General features: G+C 30.5%; 1 protein-coding gene across 6 annotated transcripts in view; it reads right to left on the bottom strand.

Moving 5' to 3' along the window:
* The window catches only part of LOC107456663 (histidine decarboxylase), a 53607-nt gene that overhangs the window by 19200 nt on the left and 12161 nt on the right, over nucleotides 1-22246 (bottom strand). For 2 of the 6 annotated variants that reach the window (XM_071177649.1, XM_016074593.4), the window contains exons 1-8: nucleotides 14925-15025; nucleotides 13749-13777; nucleotides 9399-9571; nucleotides 7980-8093; nucleotides 6795-6914; nucleotides 5288-5422; nucleotides 1196-1339; nucleotides 368-434 (exon numbers count right to left, since the gene is read on the bottom strand). In XM_071177649.1, the coding sequence (XP_071033750.1) occupies nucleotides 368-434; nucleotides 1196-1339; nucleotides 5288-5422; nucleotides 6795-6914; nucleotides 7980-8093; nucleotides 9399-9571; nucleotides 13749-13776 (781 nt within the window). In that variant the 5' untranslated portion in view covers nucleotide 13777; nucleotides 14925-15025. Of the gene's footprint in view, nucleotides 1-367; nucleotides 435-1195; nucleotides 1340-5287; nucleotides 5423-6794; nucleotides 6915-7979; nucleotides 8094-9398; nucleotides 9572-13748; nucleotides 13778-14924; nucleotides 15026-16962; nucleotides 17013-22246 lie in introns of those variants that run through there. The other 4 variants (XM_016074594.4, XM_071177648.1, XM_071177646.1 and 1 more) reach the window with 3 other exon arrangements.

The raw sequence follows: 22246 nt of genomic DNA, 5'->3' as shown, positions 1-22246 counted from the left end.
GAAACTTATAATTTTGCTTCAATATCATTTCCTCTACAATTTTGTATTAAAAATACTTGCTTGATATTTAGTTTATTAAGTAATATTGGGAAATGTACTAACACAGTATATTTTTTTACATAAATATTTTATAATGTATTTATCAGGCTTAAATTATTTTATATTAAATAATTTTTAAAATTTTTGATTAATTATCAGTGATTGAGAATTGTTTGGAATTCGTTTTTAAAGTATTTGAGAAAAATTTCACATTCATTTAAGTTCCTTCTCTCTTAAAACCGAAACATTTTATAATTGTAGTTTTTTATAAAATGAGCATTTTTATGAAATTGCTTATTAACTATGGTGAATGGATTTGTTTACTTACAGACCAAGCCTATTTCTTTCAAGTTGTCAAATGCACAACCTCCAGTTGTTCCTAATGTAGCACACACCTAAGAAATTAAAATGATTGATATTATGATTAATGTTATGATATTAGATGAATCATATATTCATATGATATTAATTATGTAACATAATATACACCGAAGAGCCATTACATTATGACCACCCTGTTAATAACATGTAGGACCACCTTTAGCCCTCAAAACTGCTAGCACCCGCCGTGGCATTGATTCCACAAGGTGCTGATAGGTAGTCTGAGGTATCTGGTACCAAGCTCTCACCAACTGGTCTTGCAATTCTCCCACATTGCGAGGGGGAAGCGTGGCAGCACGAATTTGGCTTTCCAAGTAGGACCACAAATGCTCCATTGGATTAAGGTCAGGTGAATTTGGGGGCCAAGACATGACTTGAAAGTCACTGGAATGTTCTTCGACGACTCGACCCTTATGACATGGTGCATTATCCTGTTGGTAAACACCATCCCCGGCAGGAAAAACTGTTGCCATGAATGGGTGAGCCTGGTCTGCAACTATGTTCAAGTAGCTTACAGACGTCAGGGATTGTTCTATGAAGATTATGGGTCCTAATGTGCCCCATGAAAACATTGTTCCTGGGCGAGAAACCATGAAAGCCTGGGCGAGCCCATTGTTATAGATGGAGGGTGGTCATAATGTAAGGGCTCTTCGATGTATATTAATCATATAACATATATTAATATATTATCATTTATGATTGATACTACCATAGATTATGGAAGCAAAAAAATTTTTTTTAATTAAAAGGCTTATAAAAGGAAAGAAAAACTTACAAAAAATGGAACAAGCCCTTTCTCTCGATCTCTCAGTACAGCGTCCATCAATTTGTCCCCTCGCATACTCAAGTCTTTATCACTCTCAATATAACGCATTTTCACCAGTCCTATCAATCCAGCTTTTTCCACAGAAGAATGGGCCTTATTAAATATACATGTTTATGAGTATTAAAATAAAGCATAAAATATCATAAATTTTTTAATTAATTGAAATTAATGAAATAAAATAAAGCATAAAAAATTAATAATAAAGCATAGAAAATTTAGAATTTTCATTTGTTAGATACTCAGAAAAATTAGTTTTAAAAGAAATTCCTTTTTCTTGCGAGAATATACTAATCTCCTCACACTTGTTTCTTATTTTCCTTCTTTCATATATTGTACTTCTCCCCTATCGGTTAAACCACTTATTGCAACGTGCTCGTCTCCTAACTTTTCCACTCTCATTTTGTGTTAAGGCATTGAGAAAGGCTTTTTTCTTATAGAACCGAAATTATAGTATGCTAATTTTTGTGCCTTCTCTTGGGCTTTATTAACGTTGCTTTGCTTTATTCATATGTAGCACAAATTATACCCTATTCTCATTTGGATATACTTTAACTAGATCAAAAAATTTACTTTTTTAAATTAATATACTAATTATAGCTATTTTTTAATAAAGTGCTTTTTTAATATGCAAAAATATGCTGTCAATTGTACTGTTTTGAAACTTTTATAAGTTGACTTTGAAATAGTTCAAACATGGTCTATTTTATGAATCTTTCAATTTATTTCAAGACATATTCAATTTAGTTCAAGTTAGAGTGCTTTACATTCTCACAAAAATAGAATAACTGCTGAACCGTAATAACGGTAGCTTGCACCATGATTTCGTTAAAATTTATTGCAACTCTAATGAAGAGGTAGTGATATTGCACCACATTTCCGTATACGTTTAACCGAAACATCCAACAATGGAGTTTAAAAAGAATTAATTAGTACTAATATGGTTAAATAATTGGCACTAAAATAAAGTTATAGCAAATTTTCAATACATTATGGTTCAGCTCACTCTGAAATTTCTCACACATTTGGTTAATTTTGAAACGATGCAAGAATTTATGCATTAATTAATTTAGAAAAATCAGTTTTGTTTCTGAAAACTAATGTTGTATTTCCCTCTAAATTAATGCATCAAATAAAATGTTTTTTTTTAATTGGTTCGTATTTAAAAGCATATAACAAAATATAATGATTCCAATTAGCATTTCATAATTCAAAGGAGTAAAAAAAGTCTGATATGAATACAAATTTTGTATGCATATTTTTTTGTCTTAATAATATCTACGTAATCAAATTGAATTCCATAACTTTTTATCCTAAATGTTTTGACTAGCTGAGATCGTTTATAACTGGATTATAAAGCCAATGCAATAAATTGTAAGCTTTTTTAAATTACAATGAATTTAGTAGTTTCAGTTAACAAAATATTTAATTGTTGCTCAGTTTTTCCTTGGTTTTGAAATTAATAAGGTTTTCTGACGATAATTAAAAAATTGATTTATTTTTTCGCAATATAATAAAAAAATTTCTTTTTTTAATCTTCAAAATTTTTGCTCTTAAATATTAGTTTTAGAGCAACTGAACAATCAATAATTCTCTGGCATTTGCTTTTATTTTCTAAAATATCTTTATTATACTAAATTTTGAACTTATCGGAAGATACTTTATTTATATTTAATTATTTTAATTAATTGAATAGCGTCGTATTATAAATACTGTAAAAGAGGATAATAAAAGATATTTTAAATTTGTTTTTCTGTTGGAAACAATCCAATTCTATGACTGGCAATAAAAAGTTGTAGATAAGGATTTGACAGCGAAACATATAATGTAATACAAAGAAATAAAATTTTGTAATGACGAAAAATATGCAAAACTCTTGCAAAATTTTATGAATAATGTCATCCTGACTCCGCCCATGGCACATGGGTTTTATCAGCTATTAAGAAAATTGCTTTAAATCAAAGAGCCTGTTATACCACTATAGGCATTACATATTTTCTAGCCTGTATAATTTTTCTAATTTCCTAAACTTTTTTTTAATCATTCTTTATCGAATTTTAATTTAAATAAATCAATTACTTAATTTTTATTACATTTTATAAAGAGCAAATATATAATATTTTATCCTTTTCTTATGGATCAATGTAACAACTAACTATTAATTTCAATTGTTATATAAGATTCATTAATTCACTGTCGCGACTAATTGAAAACAAAAATCTATTTATAACTCTTTGTTCTTTATTTCTTACTGCAAAAATGTTTCTGTTACATGGTGATAATGATTATGGTAAAGGAATATTCAGTGTGCCAATTTAAGTGGTGATGATGGAATATTAAGGTGTGGGTGGAAGCTTGTACAGTATAGTGGACTAGTTGAAGAATACTGACAAATTGAAGATGATGAAAACAGAAAAAGATGATGAATATAACACTTGAACCGGATCATATTTAAAAAAAAGCTTTTATTTTTATTATATTTGCAGAGCTCGAGGCACCAAATATAAAAAATTATCCAGAAGAATTTCAGTTGAATCAATTTTGCATAATAATATTAATAAGGACAGGCCTTGGGAGACAAATTCCCCACGACCTGCCTAATCAAAAGCCAAATTAAAAGAGTACATGTAATTTGTTCCCAACGGACACAGAAGCATGAGTAGGAGATCCAAAATTGGCGATTCATTAAATTATAACATAGCCAAAATAAAGCCTACCAGCATATCAATATTGGGTTTAAAAGAATACCTTGGCAATCACGAGTCGCCAACAAATTTATGAGAATTATTACAACCATGCAACTGAAACATTTTTGCGGTTAGAAATTTAGAATAAAAAGTTATTAATAGATTTTTTCTTTCGATTAGAGGCGGCAGTGAATTAATAAATCCGCATTAGTAATGAAATAAAAAGTATCCGTTACATTGATCTAAAAGAGAAGAATATTTTAAGTTCGTTTCAAAAGATTAAGTCTTTGATTTATTTTAAATATAATTCTATTAATAAAAATAAGCTTAAGTAATGAAAGATATTTTAAAAGATAGGGAATAAATATGTAATGCCAATTGTGGCATCACATATATCCCCGCTGGACACAGAAAAAAATATGTAATATTTTTTTTTTTAATTTATGGATCTCCCCCATGTTGCAAAGTAAGTTATTCACTGAAGCATAATATATCCATGGAACATATAATATACACTTATGCATAGTTAAATATTAAAGCAAAATTATTATTCAAAAAAAATTTTAGACATACAGTTATACTTCAAAAATATATTTTCAATATTCATGTTATTAAATCTTATGCTGATGTAAAATTAGCTGAGCATTGTCATCACCTGGGCAGGACATTCTAATTTCTTTCGAATTTGAGAAAACTTTATCAGTAAGAAACAAGTCTCAGTCTTTTTGGCAATTTGTTTTCCCCCAATTATTTTCCAATTAATATTGAAGGCTATGATATCTTTCAATAAATTACTAACCTTGGATCTATTCCTATGCTCCTAACTGTCTGTTGGGAACAATTCAATCACTTTTAAAATTGATTTTTGATTAGGCTGATCATGGGGCATTTATCTCCCACGGCCTGTCTTTGTTAATATGTACAAAATGTATTATTTAACTCAGAAAGTCATATTACGAATAAAAAATGATTTTATATATCAAGCTCTACAAGTACTAAATAAGAAGTTTTATTATAATTAGGATCCAGTTTTAATCTTCAGCTGTTATTTTTATTATCCTGTTTTCATCACTATCTTCAATCAGTCAATTATACCATACAACTTCTAATCACTTTTGATTTCATCATTATAGACCAATTTTTTTTGCCAATGAACTTTTATTTTAACTTAATATTACAATAATTCCCTTGCTTGCAAATCATATTCCTACTTTTATTTAATAAGTTTTACGCTAGAGATATAAGATAATTTTTCCTTTTTAAATTAAAATAAACGGATGCAAATCAGTTATAAGCATATCGACATTTTTAAAGGATCCTAATCTAAACTTAATTTCAGTAATAAAAAAATACTAACCTGATCAGATGTGTATGCAACTAGTCTTGTATTGAGTTCAACTTCATCAATATGTTCATATTTTTCCTTGTACAGCTGAAACATTTGAGTACGAGCTGCGAGTAAGCTGATAAGTGTAGATTCACTGGCTGTCGTCTATCGAAAGATATGAAGAAAAAACAAGGTATTTTTACTGATGCAAAGAATGATTCTCAAAATGATTCGAAATATCGAATCAAGAAAATCAAAGGAGATAAAATGTCGCGGTTTTCCTCCGTGTTCCCATAACAAATCGATGCCTCTGTAGATACTGAATTGGAAATTGATCGTTCTCTTGTTAAGCTCAAAATTGGTGCACACTAAATATTTCAGGTCACAAAGTCCTCTACGTTCCCATAACAAATCAGTACCTCTGCTGATACTAAATCGGAGATTGATCGTTCTCTAGTTTAGATCAAAATTACGATTTGTGGGCAAATGAATATATGCATCAATGAGTCCGCCCTATAAACAGGTCTGACGTATAGGTGTGGCAGAAGTTCTTCGCCATAGATGGAATCATTAGAAAACAAGAACAATCGCACCCCCTCTTCCTTAATAGCCAACGACAACAACAACATAACAGAACATTTTGATATGGTAAATCTAGGAGAGATTGCGCACGAAGAAGTTCTGGGAAATAGTACAGTACGCACACTGCAATTCTAAGTATTTGTACGAAAGGCAGTACTGCTTTGTAAACTTCATAGAGCATTGTTTGTTGAATTCTGTGCAGACTCTCCTAACTTCACCTTAATAAAAAAATAAAGAATGAGTAAAATAATTTTTTTTAAACATCGTACTTCTTCTTAATCAAAGGAGATAGAATGTCACGGTTTTCTGTATTCTGATGGAGGAACAAGAATATTTACTCTTTCGAGTTTCAAAATCAATTACAATACTTGTCACCAGATAGCACTGGTAACTGAGAAAAACCAAGAAAATTTTTTTTTTTAAAATAACCAGCATTTGCCTTAACTCGCAGTGCATACTGAGAAAAAAAATTACTGACGACCATGTTTAATTGGAATACGTTGACATGCACCAGCGAACATTGTTTTAAAGTTTTCTTAAAACTGCGCCATCTCCTGATGAACTTTCTTACTATTTTTTAAACTTGGTTCGAGTAAATTCCGTAGCTCACAAAGCAGAATGCAACAAAAAGTGCATTTCAAAGTTAACAAATTGTTTCAATAAAGATTTGTTTTAACTAATAATAACCAACGTTAAATCTAATGATTTTTATTGGTCATTTTAGAGACATTTAGTAATATGATACAAATAATGTAAAATTCGAAATTTTCCTATTTGTTCGTGTGATAGTTGTTATTTCATCTGAAATTTTAAACAAAAATCATTGAAAGCCATGTACAGATATAATAATTTAATGAGATATTTTTATCAAAAATGTTACAATATTCCCTTTTTAGACTATCTAGTAACTTTAAATTTTAAATTATCACTTTCTATAAAAATAATGTAAGTTTACCTGTATAACTCCTCCCCCTCTACCAGGAGACGAATGCAGGAAAATTTCAGGTAATCCTATTGCTTTTGCCAGCCAGTCCATTACCACAATTTCTAATTCAGTGCATGCTGGACTAGATGCCTAGATTTAAGGAATCTTTAAATATTGTTTCAATGCATAAAAAGTCTCTTCAGATTGTACAGTTTTTTTTTTCGAAAATAAAATTGAATTTCTCGCCATTTTATCATTACTTGACCTTCTATTAATATTCTTAAATAATTTTAAGGATTAAATAAAAACAGTGTTTTTTCAGAATATAGTTTGACCAAGTTGAAGCCTTTAAATAAAAAATGTTTTGAATAAATCTTTCATGATTTGTTTTTTGTATCATTGAACAACTTACTTATTTCTAAAAATTTTGGCCAAATTAAAAAAATAGAGCAATTTACCTCCTAAGTAATTTATCTCCCAAGAAAATAAGTCTTCGGAAACTTACTTAGAGATACATTCCTTGCACTTGTGAATTCTACTGATCAGTATGACGTAACGTAACCCAACATGACGTAACGTAACGGATCATCATGCATCATCATGTTTGAAAAACTTGATTTAGTTGAGAAAAAAAGATTGAAGAATTGATGTTCATGATTGAAAATATTATTGCGGTCCTCACTGAAAAACTAACTGGTCCTTTTTCGGTCTAAAAATGCATAGTATGCTTTCATGAATTATTTTCTGTCATAAATTATTCGCAGCCATTCTTTTTTTAAATTTTTGATGGCAACACGTATCAATCATTTGATTTATTTATCAATTATGTAGCTTCTTTCGATGTCAAAATTGATTTGAATGTAGTTTTTTTAACAATATCTGAAAGAAAACGCTATATAGTTTAAATTATTAATTAAATTAATATTCATAATCAAAGTTTTTGTAATATTTCTAATTATAATTAATTATCAGCCTAAATTTTTATAAATTAAATTGTAAAAGCAATTAGAGTTTGTTTGTTTTTAATTTAAGATTTTTTCAATTGTTTTAAATAAACCGAAAAGGTTCATGCAGTAGAAATTTTCTGATAAATTAAGCAACAGTTAAACCTAATCTGTAAAACATCAATAAAAACTTCGATCTAGGTAAATTTAAATGTTTCTTTTTTGTTTATGAGAAACATTAGTATAAACAAATACATATAGAATATCTTACCCATGTAAATCCGATGTTACATAAACCATCAGCCAGCATATCACCTAGAAGTGATGCAGGGCTGTTGAGAGCTGGAAAATACGCGTGCATCTGAGGAGATTGCCAATGAGTGATCTGTTTTCGAAATAAAAAGTATGCTTTTCATCAATTAATTTGTCACTTACTTTGTTGCACATAATAAGCAAAAATTGTTTTCATTAAATGAAATATCGTATTTTAGACTGTTATGTTTTAAACTGTCATTAGCTTTATACACAATGAAAAAAATTCCGGTAAAATTATCGTACTGTATTCTAATAACTTTCGGACGAAAGAAAACTTAATTCTGGTAATAAAAACTAAAATATACGGTAATTAAACCGTTCATTTATATGACAACGGCATACAGGAATTTCTGGTTTTCTGTGTTTTTTTATAGTTCTTATTACCACATATTTAATAAAAAATACAAAACTGAAAAGTGAATTTAACCGAATAAATAGTTTCTATAGCATGCTCCAAGATATCATGACAGACTACCTAATATTTAAACCTAGAACATGCAATTTAACTTACCAAACTTTATTGCATAATATAAATCTATATTTCACTGCTAATTTAACCAAAATTATTACCAAAGCGTTTCAGAAAATTACCGAGCTTTTTGGTGTTTCCATGCGGCAGAAACACAGTAAATTTTACCATATTCTGGTAGTTTTAACTATACTTTTTTTTTCAGTGTAGAAGAATGTATAGTTACGGTTGTAATTCATGTATAGCGGTTGTAATTTATGACTGTAAAATTATGATGCAATTAGATTTTAATTTTTTGTCATAAAATCAATGGATTTTAATATAATGTAAAAATTAGGTACTTTTTACATGTGTTTTAAAACAAACTAATAAAACCCATAAGAGTTATAATGTTATGATATTTGCACTATAATGTTGATTAACAAGTGCAAAACAGTTTTTAATATTCAGAAGTATGATTAAAAATACAAAATAAAAAAAATAAAGTTGTGTTAAATATTAGTTAATAATATATTTAATTACTGAAAAACTATTTAATTAATTTAGTTTTCAATTACTGCGTTTTTTACTGCTATTTCTGGACATTCACTTAACAGGATTTAGTGAAAAACGTATCACATTTATCTAAATTAAGTACGTAATTTTATAAATAAAATATTAGGGGAACCGAAAATTAATGCCGTTTCGGTGAATTTGATATTTGGTATCAAGATTTTATTTTTAATCCATAATGTATTCACATTCATTAGCAACAAACTTTCAATGCGAGATTGAAAATGAATCGAAATGGATAAAAAAAAATTAATTGGTTTTTTAAGACAAGCGAATATTTAATGCTCCGAAACGACATTACTTTCCGGTCCCCCTAATATATACACATTAGTTGTACATTTCAACAAAACGTACCCCTGGCATTATAACACGTTCAAAATCTTGAAAGATATCAGAGAAGTTTTCTCCTTCCTCTGGAGCTGAATCCGGGAGCAGAGGTCGAAGATAACCTGGCTTAACATCCGGAAATACTCGTCGACTACGAATAGTCTCTAAGTAATTTGCAATGTAATCTACCATTGCATATCCTGAAAAACAACACGTTGTGTTTCTAAGCAAGATTAAGAAATGATAAGAAGACACTGTAGTATTTATACTGTGAAAAAATCCAGATCAAATTACGGTAAAAAATACCAGCACTCAGGGTGCTGGTACTTTAGTCTAAAATCCATTTTTTACCGGAACCTGTTACAGAACAAAAATATCTGATATACTGCAGTCTTTACAGTAATATTAACCTTAAAACCACTGAAACACTCTAATTAAATAAATGTTACTGTAAAAATTACTGTATAATGTTTTACGACAATAATGGATTTATGGGATGATGCACGCAAAATGCCGTACCGAAATTTGATTCGATCCGGAATTTTTTACAGTGTGTAATAATCAGGGACTGTTCATGTAAACCATTTCCAATTTTTTGGTCGATATATTTTTAGAATCTTCGCAAAAAATGAAATAATAAAAAAGTATGTATAGTAAGGGATACAGATGTTTAAGCGGAGAAAATACAAAAACGCTTACAAAATTTTACGAACCAATACTGAAGAACTTGGACGGAAACCACCGTGGATGACAATCCATCTTTCTAATTTAAAAACATTCACTAATGATATCATTTGCAATGGCCAGTAGACAAACAAATATTTTTCCTCTTTTTTCCATTTTCATATAAATTTTTTTATTATTTTAAAATAGTTTACCGATGATATATATTTTTAGTGATATATATTTTAATAGTGATATATATTTTTAGAACCTTTGTAAAAAATTAAGTAAAAATATTTGCCCATAAAGGGATAGCAAATTTTAATACTTATCAGAGAAAAAAAAAATTCTTTCGAAATCCGATGAATCCTTAGTGTAGAAAACAGTTTGATATCCAATAAAATTAATTTAAATGTTTGGGGAAATTCGAAGGTGTTTCTAATAGCTGTCTATCAATTCCTCTCTGTTTCCTCTAGCAATCAAATATCTTTTGATGATTTCAGTTCCACCTTCCTCAGTAGTAATTCGTAAAATTTTGATAGCGTTTTTTTTTCTTCTCCACTTAAGCATTAATCCGTGACCTTAAAGGGCATAGTTTTTTTTATAAAACTTTTGTGAAGATTCAGAAAATATGTTTCAAAACTTCATTTGCTATTACATTATCAATTTGTTAGTACTTAACCCTTTCTCTCAACTGGTATATTTTTTTCAAATGAAATTACTTCCATTAATCATTGGATAAACTTTTAATTGTATTTTCTGTTTCTGTTTCAATACTTTTCCATTTTGTCAAAATTATCTTATTTTCTATTTATTTTTAGAAAATATTAAATTATATGCTTTATCAGGTTTGCTCATTGGTTTCCTTGTTATCATGATGGATCTTCTGCGTATTCTTCGTATTTCATTTTCAAAATGAAGTAAAGTTTCAGTTGAAAAAAAGAAAAAAAAGTGAGCTAGTAATTAAGAAGCAATTTTGCCATTGAATCGCCTAATTCTACAAATTAAATAATCTTTTTCATAATCAAACTATTATGCTACTTTAATTATAATTATGTAATATATATATATATATATATTCACATGGAGATAATATATGAATGTGCGTAATANTATATAACATATTACATATTACATATTACATAATATTATTATATTATGTTTATATTTATACTTATGAGTAAAAATAGGAAACCAATTAGCTAAAAATTTTAAATCGTGATTGATAAATCATGCATTTACGGCTACTGCTCCCTATTTACCTGCGGGTATTAAAAGCACTGCTAAGTTTGAAATACAATGATCAAAACAATTAAAGGATATTGAAGTTGTAGGTTGAACTTGCACCTGGAGAATTGTCTGAATGATAGATATATTATCAACAGACGCTTACATGAGATAAAAGATATATTTTTTTTATATGAGATGAAAGTGATGTTTGTTCGGTAGGAAAAAATGAGCTTTATTGAGCGATAAAAAAAAAGGGAAAAAAGCACGATTTGTTCAGAAGAGAAAAACAAGTAAAGAAAAGTGCTTGCTTAAAAGAAAATCGTTTTTAGTGAGGAAATGGTTTCCTAGGACGGCCAGCAACGTTGAATACCTTTGAGGCATCGAGTCAATGAGGTTATTAATGAAGGGCTGGAATATTCTGTCTCACTCCTCCAGAAGAGCTCTTTCCAGTTTTTGGAGAGATTGTGGGGCTGATAGTCGTACAGGAATTGGTCTGCTTAGAATGTCCCAAACATGCTCGATTGGGTTCATTCCTGGAGAACACGTTGTCCAATCCATTCGTTTGATTCCTTCCTCCAAAAAGAAATCATTCACCAAGTTAGCACGATGTGGCCTGCAATTGTCATCCATTAACATGAATTCATCTTCAATTGCTGCAGCTTAAGGGACTACAATAGGTCTCAGGATCTCATCTCTTTATCGGAGACCTGTCAGAGTTCCATTTCAAATGATATGGAGATCGGTGCACCCATCAACATAGACCATCACTCTCCTACCGCCAAATCTTACATTTGCGTGCACGTGAGCAGGATTGTTTCTAGTGCCACGTTCCCTCCAAATGAAAATACGCCTATTATCAGGATGAACAGAAAAACTTGGCTCGTCAGAGAAAGGAATATTCCGCCATTCATTTCTACTCCAGTTCACATCCTCTGTAGCCCACTCCCTGAGGGCGCGTCGGTGCTTTGTTGTTAACGTGATACGCACCATTGGTCTGCGAGCATACAAACCTACAGCGTGAAGGCGATTTCGGACAGTTTGCGTCGATACTGTGGCGCCAGTAGCCGATCGAAGCTTTTGTAGAAGAAGAGTGGCATTCATATTTCGGTGTTTCCAAGATAGCTTTATAGGGCGTTGTTGCACGTCTAGACTTTTGCACTGATCTTCGGCCTGTACTTCCAGTCTCAAAAAACAGTTCCTGTAAATGACACTTTGTTAAACTCCAATGGCTGAGGGCCGGGATAGCCTGGTCGGTAGGGCGCTGGGCCCATATCCAAGAGGTCGTGGGTTCGATCCTCGCCGGCCGAAGACTCCCCGTGTAGTAAATGGTGACTGATGCACGTTAAATCTGTCGAGTCTCAAAGTCCTCCATGTTCCCACAACAAATCAATACCTCAGGAGTTTCCTTGTCTTCTGGATTGGTTCAAAATTACAAGGCTACGGAGTTGAACGTAAGTAGTCGTAAACCCATGAAATTGGGTCGGCTGTTCAACGACGGTTATAAAATAAAACTCCAATGGCTGAGCCATGATGGCTCAGGGGATAGAGCGTTCGCCTTCCAATGAGGTGAATCGATTCGAATCCCAGTCGATACGAATTCCGCATCCGGCTTGCACTGATAACAGTGCTGATATGAAATATCCTTAGTGGTAGACGGATCACGGGTTAGAGTTCCCTTGCCGTCAGGCTAACCGTGGGACTTTCTCGTGGTCTTCCTCTCCATGTAACGCAAATGCGGTTAGCTCCCTCAAAAAGTCATCCACGAAGGCAAATTTCTCCCAATACTCGATCCAGGAGTACCCTTGTCTTCTGTATTGGGTTCAAAATTACAAAGCTACGGAGTTGAACATTGCTAGTCATAAACCCATAAAATTGGATCGGCTGCTCAACGACGGTTATAAAAAATAAAAATTTAAAAAAACTCCAGTGGCTTGTGTTTGGCCCCCCTCTATCCAGCCAACAGCTCTCCGAACTTCTGATTCAGTTAAATGACTTCGTTGAGACATCGCACTCATCGAAACAATGCGCTAACTGAATGTCGATCATTCTTTTCCACTTTGTCTTACATTAAGTTAAAAGCCAAATCAACTTCGCTGCTGCTAAAGCATCGTCTTCGACAACAAACTCAAAATTTGCATACTGCGAAGTTTGAAAATAAGAAAAATTTGCACTTGCGACTCTCTTCTTTAATTTTATACACACAAAAAAATTTGTTTACACCTTTATTTTATAATTGACAAGACTTACAATATCCTTTAATTGTTTTGAGCAGTGTATGTTGAAAACAATACTTAATTTGAAATATTCATTCAAACTTAAATCCTAGTGTAAGTAATGTAATATTTTGAAACTAAATCTATATAATTATGAAACTAAAACCATATAATTATGAAATAAATTATCATAATCTTGAGTCTATGAAATACTTTTTTTATAAAAAGAAATACTCTTAAAATATATGACGAAATCAAATAAGGTACTCACCATGACTTCTGTATTCATTTAGATCCATTCTAAAAACAAAGATTAAGATCTAAGATTAAAATATAGACAGAGGAATACTTTTATATATAATTTAAAGTTACAAGGGACAAAACATAAGCAAAAATTGAAAAGTGCGGTAAATATTACATTATGTTAAAATCGTCTTTATTACCAGAAAATAAGTAAGGTCTCGAATTCAATTATAATTAATTTTAAAAGTTATGAAGTCTCTAAGTTTCAGCACGCAGACTACCCGATTCTTGGAGGGGTTATTCTGTTTGAATTTTATAGAAAAAAATGCATAAAAACATTAAATATTGCAATATTGCAAGTTGAATGATAATATTTCAGAATTCAATTTACTATTTATTGTTTCAATGCTTTAAATCTAGGCTAAAAAAAAGATATCTCTTAAGTAAAGTAAGCTTTTAGACTGAAAACTTTTTTTTTTAATTTTAAACTAATCAACGACAATTCTAGCTTAACATTAAAACTGACAAGAATAGAACCTATTAAGTCGGATTAATCTATTTACATTTTAAGTAAATATCATGCCTATAAGTCAATATATGTGCTTTAAATGAAGGCAAGAAACTAAAACTTGTGATAATAAGTACTAAAAAAATAAATTTAATAAAATTGGATTGAATTGAATTTTAAATTCAAAAGAAGGTCAGAAATTAAAATGTAGGATGTCACTAACTAAAAAAATTGAATTAAAAGAAGCTCAAAAAGACGGTAAGAAATTAATATTTAGGATATTACAAAGTAAGAAGTCGAATTTAATGAAGACTTTTAACTAGCTTCAATAGCTTTTAGAAATAAGATGAGAAATAAATATCTATGACATTACAAACTAAAAAATTGCATTTAATGAAAATTTAAAAGAAGATAGGAAATTAAAATATATCATATTGCAAACTTAAAAATAAAATTAAAAGAAGGTTAAAAAAATTTGAGAACTTAATATTTAGGATATTTCAAATTAATAAATGAATGTTAATGAATGTATTTAATGAAAATTTAAAAGAAGATGAGAAATGAATATTTAGGATATCACAAACCAAAGAAACTGAATTTAATGAAGCTTTAAAAGAAGCTGAGAAATAAAAATTTATGATGTTACACGAGTTAAATTTTAAATGATTTTGCATTTTAAGTAAATACTGGATATACCTTGTGGTGTACGATTTGGAAGAAGATGATAACGCAAAACTTCCTTAACAGTTCCTGAGACTGAGTATATTGACGGTACTGAATGCCTATTCATTTGATGTTAATCTGCAGTCACATGACTTTATTTGAAACGTCTCCCGGGAAGCCATACGATACTCGAGAAAGGGCTAAAAAAAGGTGTGATCGCTAGAGCAGACCTGATCCTCAATACCTGTCAAAACTCAGTATCCTTGAATCCCTCAAACCCAACACATTCTGACTTATTAAGGGAGTTTTGTTTCTTATCTATTAATCTACTAGTCCATGTTAGATTTCAAATATACCACATAAGTTCTTACAGTTATTTAACACAGGTGGTGGCAATTCAATTTAATATTGTTAACAAGGTTATCTATTAACTTTTAGATTTCCTGACCTATGCAGTACTATTTCTCGAATTTATCTAACATTATGTAAAAATCGTCTTTATAACATATATTATCTAACTTATAATCCAAATTAACATTATTTTATATAAGCTTATCAATTTTTTAACTAAACTTTACTAGATTTATAATATACTTGCATTTCTATGTTCCTAAATCAATTTATTTTTAACGAGCTTATTATTAGTTAGACTATAAGACTTGGATAGCATATATGTTCCCAAATATTTTTTTCAAGCATATATATTAGTCAACTCAGTGATTAGAAAAACTAAATTATTTGCAGCTACTTTATTACAAATACATTCACAACTGTTTCACTACAAATGTACTTAAGTACAGTTCCTACTTCTTTATTAGAAATGCAGTTAACTACAATTAAAACTACACTTTTTAAATGTAGTTATTTCAAATTACTTTAAAAATTTAGCCACTATTTCACTATTTTAAGGAGACGAATTTTGCTGGTAACAAAATTTACACCTTTGTTCCGAATGGTTTTCAGTAAAAGTTTGCTTTTTGAAATGCGAGAAATTATTAAAAAATATTTAGCAAATTTGTTATTTTAAGCTATTTAAGTAGTAATTATTTGACTCTGAATGTTTCATACCTTTCTCGACGTCGAATATTTAATTTAAGATAATCGAATATAAAATTCTAATATATTATGTAGATTCATGTATTTATTCAACATGTATGTTTCAAAATGTTTTTGCTTTGAGCAATATTATATATTTATTAACTAGATGTGTTAGATTTTCATTAAACCATATTCGTATTTGCATTTATTAAATGCAAAATTAGATATGGAAACATAAATGTTTGGCTAAATTCTGAAGAAAAAAATTATACAAGTAAAATTATAAATTTCACTATAAACAATTTAAAGGGAAATCACTTCAACACATATTTATTTTTACTTTTTTATTTTTACTTTACTTTTTACTTTCACATTTCTATTTTAGTGCAGATTGTACGGAAAATATACAGTACTAACAGATATTTTGTCCTGTATTGTTTAACCGAGTTCACTATATCTCCTATACAAACACTACAATATCATATAAATTCACAAAAACAAAACATATTTTTTAAATGTAATCCCGTATATTTCGTTTAAAAAAATCAAAAATTCCTCCACATATTTTAATTACAATTCCAGCCTACAACCAACATCCAAATATTTTGATTGCAGATAATATTTTCTTAAGAAAATGTATAGTAAGTACTGAAAATGTATTGTAAGTTCATAGTAAATATCGACTATACTTACTATGATTTTATTTTATTAATATCGCTTATAAAAAAGGAGGTCTTAAAAAGAGCTCTAATAACTATTCACTTAATGACGAAAATATTGGTAGAAAATTAAAGATCAATTTTAAAATTCTATTTGTAGTGTTAAGTTAAAATTAAGATAACTTGTTACATACATGCATAAAAATTTTATATTTTTTTAAAGTATTTATTAAATATATTATAAATAGATATATTATAAATAAATATATTATCAGTACAAGTTTACAATAGATATCATTGGTTTTCACTTATTTAAGAAGTTAAAAATAAAAATTTTAAAAAATGAAACAACTGAGATTATTTATGCTTGATACCTGCAAGTAGAAAGGTTGTGGCCTCAAAGGTGATCGAATGCCTCCTAAATGAAAATCAAAGAAGACTGTTAGTTTTTAATTTTCGATTTCCTCACTCAATGATTCGACAACAATAAAATCAAAATCATTGACGAATATTATGTCCTTGAACATTTTCTTATTAAATCTGTTGATATGGTTAACATTTACTACTCACATTATCAATAAAAGAAAACCCAACCTATTTGTTTAACATTATGGGAAACCCATTTTAAAGTCAGTTATTTTTTTTTCCTTTCTACTGCAATAAAGTTTGTTTGAACAATTACTGCTCCATTGCCCAAGCTATCAACGTTAAACAGTTCCGCATGTCACCTTCAAGTAATTTTATTGGAGTGTTTTTATTAATCCAAGTCCATAAATTTATTTACATTTTCATATAAAGACAGAGAATGAACGTAGATAATAAATGGGGGTGCGAATTAAATTTATAACTTAACGCTTCTATAAGCGAAAACAACTACTAAATAAAAATTAACAATACTTATTAAATATATTATGAAAATAATCGTGTAAAATCTACATATTTGGATTTTTTTACGTATATAAATCCTGCATCCCCCAGAGCTGTTTTCATTTAATTGAAGTATAAAATTGTTATGTAATTATTTCAATCGTCATCACCCTGAATAAACGAGGGGTTAATTTTTCAGTTTAGTAATCCAGAGTATTCAAAGTTTTCTGCAATCTACTTTAGGATGTTAATTTACTGGTGTGGTGTAGGGGTTTAATTTACTGAGCTATCATAATGGAAATCAGGAGCTCGATCCTCAATAGTGGCTTTAAGCCCGCCCATCTTCAGATCGATGTGTGCCATCTTATCCGGAAAGTAAAAGTAGCCTGTGCGCAATGTTGGCCACATTGTCATAATTATGCTTTTAGTCATGATATTGTTGAGCCTTGGCCGCCATGATTCTTTTGGCTTTGCTTTACTTTACAATATTATCAGTCGAGAGCGACATATTTTTTTGAACTTTGCTTCATGCAGGTGAAAATAATTTACACCTAACCAAAAGTCATGAATTTAAAAAAGGACACCTATTCGGTATGGTGGGCTTGACCTTGGGTTCGTTTCCCCGTGCTAAATAACTACTTTAAAAAGTAGTAGTTTAGTAACTACTTAATGGCTGGGAGTCTTATCAGACGGCATTCTTTCTGATCATGTCTCAGTGAGTCGTAATTTTATTCTACTTGTAATGGCGGCTTAAGAGTTCGGCATACAGTTCGATGGTAAGGAAGTGTGGTGCAGGCCGCATGATTTCAACTGCTATCTTCCATCCGATCTAAATTATCGTGTGAGCAAGCGGATTGATTAACATGGAATCATTATCAAGCATGACTTCTGAGACTGTCACCAATAGATCATTAGTGTAGCTGTAGCGCGACGTTAATTACAAAACGATGACAAACTATAAAGAAAGAAATTATATTGCTTGAATAAGCTTGCCTTTATACTACGTGACCCAACTCTGTCTATAAAGAAAAGATAATAATGGTATACATCGTCTTGATGTTAAAATTTTCGCTTCTGTATATAGGTAAATATAGGTAAAATATTCATTTTGACACATTTAAAAACGTGATTATGGTTGCAAATAAAATCCTCCTGCAACAACCAGCTTATTAATTATAGAACTTACATTCTACAATGTCAAATTCACCGATACGTTGAACCAATGTGGTCAATATTACGCACCTACCGCCTTACTTCTCTGGCAAACTTTCAAGAGAGTTTGAAGCTACCTTCGGGGATAGAACTCTGATCTCTCATATATTATGATATACGAGCATATCTAGACACATTTTGGACTGATTCAACATTATTGTGGAGGGTATATTCCTATGGAGGAACTATTACATTTCATTACTACCTATTATGATAGTAATAAAACAAATTGAAAAATTTATACATTTTATTTTAAAAAATATTAATTTGAAGATAAAAGCAAACTTTTCTAATCGCTAACACCTGGAAGGCGACGACGGTTTAGAATAATAACACTTTTGTGTTGAGTCATAAATATTTTTAAGAAAACACATTACGAACGGGTCTGATCAAATACAAGTTAAACCTAGGTGAGATTGCACGTTAAGAGAGACTACGCACGGAGAGAACTAAATTTAACTTTTCATTTTTTATAAACGGCATGAGTAATTCGGAATATGCTCCAATTTCTATGTTTAGAAGAAAAAATTTCAGAAATCTATTTTTATAAAAATACGACCTTTGCTGTATAATGTTGGACGAGCAATCAAATTTATTATTTTGATAGATAGGTTTTTATTTCAGGTTCTATTATTACAAGTAAATTTATCTGGAATTTGTCTTTTAAATAAATTATGAATTGAATCAGTCGATCAACATTAGAAGTATTTTGTTATCTAGAAAGCTATTAGAAACGTCCTCGTGTTTCGCAGGAACTATTGCAAAAAAGCAATATACTTGCAACTAGAGAAGAAGTTGTTGTTGCTGATCTCGGAATCGTCTAGCAGCGCTAGATGACTCCCATGAATCCGAACACCACCAAAAAGTCCATAAAAAGACTGGAGTCTCGCAGGATCTCATCTTTACCGAACACCAAACAAGTCAGAATATGCGTTGGGGAGGCCATGTCTGTCGAGCACCAATGACATTCAGGATAAGTTTTTTGGCCACGGTTGAAAGTAAGGGATCTAGTGTGGCCACTCAAGAAGCGTGAAAAGGCAGTTTGATGGGCTCTCGGTCTAAGATTGAAAGATTCTCCCGGTTTTTTTTGCAAAATACCAAGAGTGGTTGGGAGGAGTTCTTACGGTCTTGTTTAATTTCATTTTTGCCAGGGAAGAAATTTCACTAAAGGTAAGCTTCCCACAACGATCAGTGTCTTCTTCGACAGCGGATTTGGCCAGGAAGTCAGCTCTCTCATTCCCATCAACCCCAACATGTGAGGGTATCCACTGAAAGTGTAAGCAATGGTTGGATGAAGGCCTGTCAATTATCATGTGAAGAGAATTTAAGCAGCTTCAATTAACCCGAAGGTCTAGGGCAGGGGTGGCGAACCATCATGCATCAACGTGCCATTTTTTCTAAAATATATTTTAATGGGGTCATAGACGTGCCGACAAACAGTTTTGACTTCGTGATTATTGGGTAAATAATAATACTAAATACTATCAACTCAAAAATCTTTATTTACTACGAAAAAATGCAATTCTCAACTTTTGCAATGTCTCAATTATACGCGCAATTCAACTTAAAGTAAGATCAGTGTGACTTCTGTTGTTGCAGATTAGATGACAAATAACTTATATTAGGGTTATAAGATGTTAGTTTAAGCAGAACTGTTAATTTATTTTTGCTAGTTATTTATTGTTCGCTTGTTTTTTTATGGTTATTAATTTCTTTTTTGGCATTAATTGTTCTTTTTTTGTGAATTTTAATTGAATTGTTAATATGCTTCATAGTAAACTTTGTGATCGGTGGAGTGCCCAAAATATTGTGTCGCGAGCCACTGGTTCGCCATCCCTGGTCTAGGGCAACAGAGGGAGAAGACTGACTTAGCCCTGAGTGCCTGCAGACTTTAGCTGAGCATAATGGAATGGCCTTCACGCCTAGGGTGACCCTACCAAGAGTATACACTCCCGGCGTACTTCACCACTCCGCCCAGGTACACCCCCTCGCCGGCTACTAAGAAGAAGTGAAGTGATCATGCCTAACCATGCAGTTTAAATCAGATTTAATTGGATACCTGTAAGCAATGTAACGCGCGTGTGTTGAGCCTGATTGGCTTCTGAATCATCATTTACTACGATTTACAACGATGACGTCACTTACAGGTCTCCAAATGACAATAAAATGCGTATTATTAACTTTTAAATGGACTGCTTTCTATTAACTTCAAGATTAAATAAATTGGTCCTTTGTTCTGAGATGGTTGATAAATTTACCGACACCAATTGAAAAGTTCATATCAAATGTAAGAAGAATATTTTTAAATTTTAATTTTTAATATTTTTTGGCGAAAATGTTTTGTTTTTTTTTGGATGAAAATTTCTTTATTGTTTTTCCCTGGATTTTACAGAAAGGCGTAAGCATGAAATGTATTAATATTAACCAAATTCTCATCAGCAAAGAGCTCTGGCAACTTTGGCAAACATTAACCAACAGTTCTTATTGTAATCTTGTTAAATAAAAAGCCATGTAATATCTCCAACCAAAATGGAAGAGTTTGAGCGTTTGTTTAGTTGGATAAAGGGAGTCCTTTGCTAGCATTAATTCTTGGATCACCACTGCTATTCAGCAGCGTTCTTTTAGCAGATTTTTTCTGTAGTTACAATTAATCAGTTCTCTTTAATAATATTTTACTTTTCTGGTTATTTTATCAAGAGGTTGAAATATTACACTATTTATTAACAAAAACATTATAACAATGTTATTTAAGTGCATGCATTATTATAAACGATTTCATAGTAATTATTTATAATAATATTAATAATCTCTTTTATCCATGTGCGCTCTCCCCTATTTTGTACGAGCAAATTAAAGTAAAAAGCTTTACTGATTTCATTATAGCTGAGGTCCGGATTCTGATGACAATTTTATTTTTTGCATTATGTTCATTTTTATTTATATTTCCTTTTTATTTCTTTGCATTTTTGTTTCTTTTGTTATTTACGGAATTTTTTTCTTACACTTTAGGGCACTTATTGAGGGGTTTGTTTAGGTTTTTTTTGTTGAGATAGATTTAGCTTATTATTAGAACTTTCATACTTTTTGACTAGAGTACTTCATATCAGCTTGAAAATATTCCTCTAGAAATATAGTTTTTAAGATGGCGCACTGATTATTCATAACGTATCATGACGAATTCAAATTGTATAAAATCCGTATTAACTATTGCTATATTGAATATCTTAATTTTGTGTAGCACACAATTTTTTTTTTATTTTCAAGACATTCTTGGATGTTTTTAAGGGCCATTTTTGCTACTTTTAATGGCGTTCTAGATCATCTAAATCCGGCATTAAATTAGAGCTGTTGCGCTAAGTTAAATTATCACAGCAAAATAGCTATGAAAATACATAAAAAAATAAATAATGTTAACATTAATAAAGAATTCCGTTCCGCAAAAAAAAAAAAAAAATAAGCATCAATTTGATGTGATTTTGTTAAATTGCTCGTAAACTCATCTAGTAATTTATGGCTCGTTTATATAGATAGAGTCGGCATTAAAACTTTCAGCTTGCTTTCTAAGATTGACAAACCCTT

The sequence above is a fragment of the Parasteatoda tepidariorum genome, chromosome 2, assembly GCF_043381705.1.
Source record: "Parasteatoda tepidariorum isolate YZ-2023 chromosome 2, CAS_Ptep_4.0, whole genome shotgun sequence".
In the NCBI taxonomy this organism is placed as follows: Eukaryota; Metazoa; Arthropoda; class Arachnida; order Araneae; family Theridiidae; genus Parasteatoda; species Parasteatoda tepidariorum.
This window is presented reverse-complemented; position numbering and strand designations above follow the sequence as displayed.